The 372-nt window shown below is 58.6% G+C and overlaps 1 protein-coding gene across 1 annotated transcript in view; it reads right to left on the bottom strand.

The window, feature by feature from the left end:
* Positions 1 to 372, bottom strand: part of PSPC1 (paraspeckle component 1) — a 38,475-nt gene that overhangs the window by 37,428 nt on the left and 675 nt on the right. Inside the window, exon 2 of the mRNA XM_010022188.1 lies at positions 63 to 354. Within this exon, the coding sequence (XP_010020490.1) occupies positions 63 to 354 (292 nt within the window). The remainder of the gene's footprint in view (positions 1 to 62; positions 355 to 372) is intronic.

The raw sequence follows: 372 nt of genomic DNA, 5'->3' as shown, positions 1-372 counted from the left end.
CCCCTTGACAAGGCCACCCCCTGGGTTACGAGGCAGCCACAGCGGCTCGCGCGAATCCTCACCAGGCGAATGAAGCCAAAGCCACGGTCCCGGTTGATGAAGACCTCGCTAGGCTCCCCATAGCGCTCGAAGAGGCGCTTGAAATCTTCCTCTGTGATATCGGTAGGCAGATTCCCCACGAACAGCCTGCAGCGTTGCGTGTAGCTCTTCTCACCAGGTTTGAGAAAGCTTTTGATATCGATGGTGAACCCAACCTCTTGCTCTTCATCTCCACCTTCTTTGCTCGGCACTAGCGCCATGGCCGCCGCTGCCTCACTCTCTGTTTCTAGGCCCCGCAATCCCTTCAGGTTGCCGCTGACGCCACCAACCCCC

Source organism: Nestor notabilis, unplaced genomic scaffold (genome assembly GCF_000696875.1).
Source record: "Nestor notabilis isolate BGI_N333 unplaced genomic scaffold, ASM69687v1 scaffold1979, whole genome shotgun sequence".
Taxonomy (NCBI): Eukaryota; Metazoa; Chordata; class Aves; order Psittaciformes; family Psittacidae; genus Nestor; species Nestor notabilis.
Note: the sequence above shows the minus strand (reverse complement) of the source record. Positions and strands in the feature narration are given on the sequence as shown.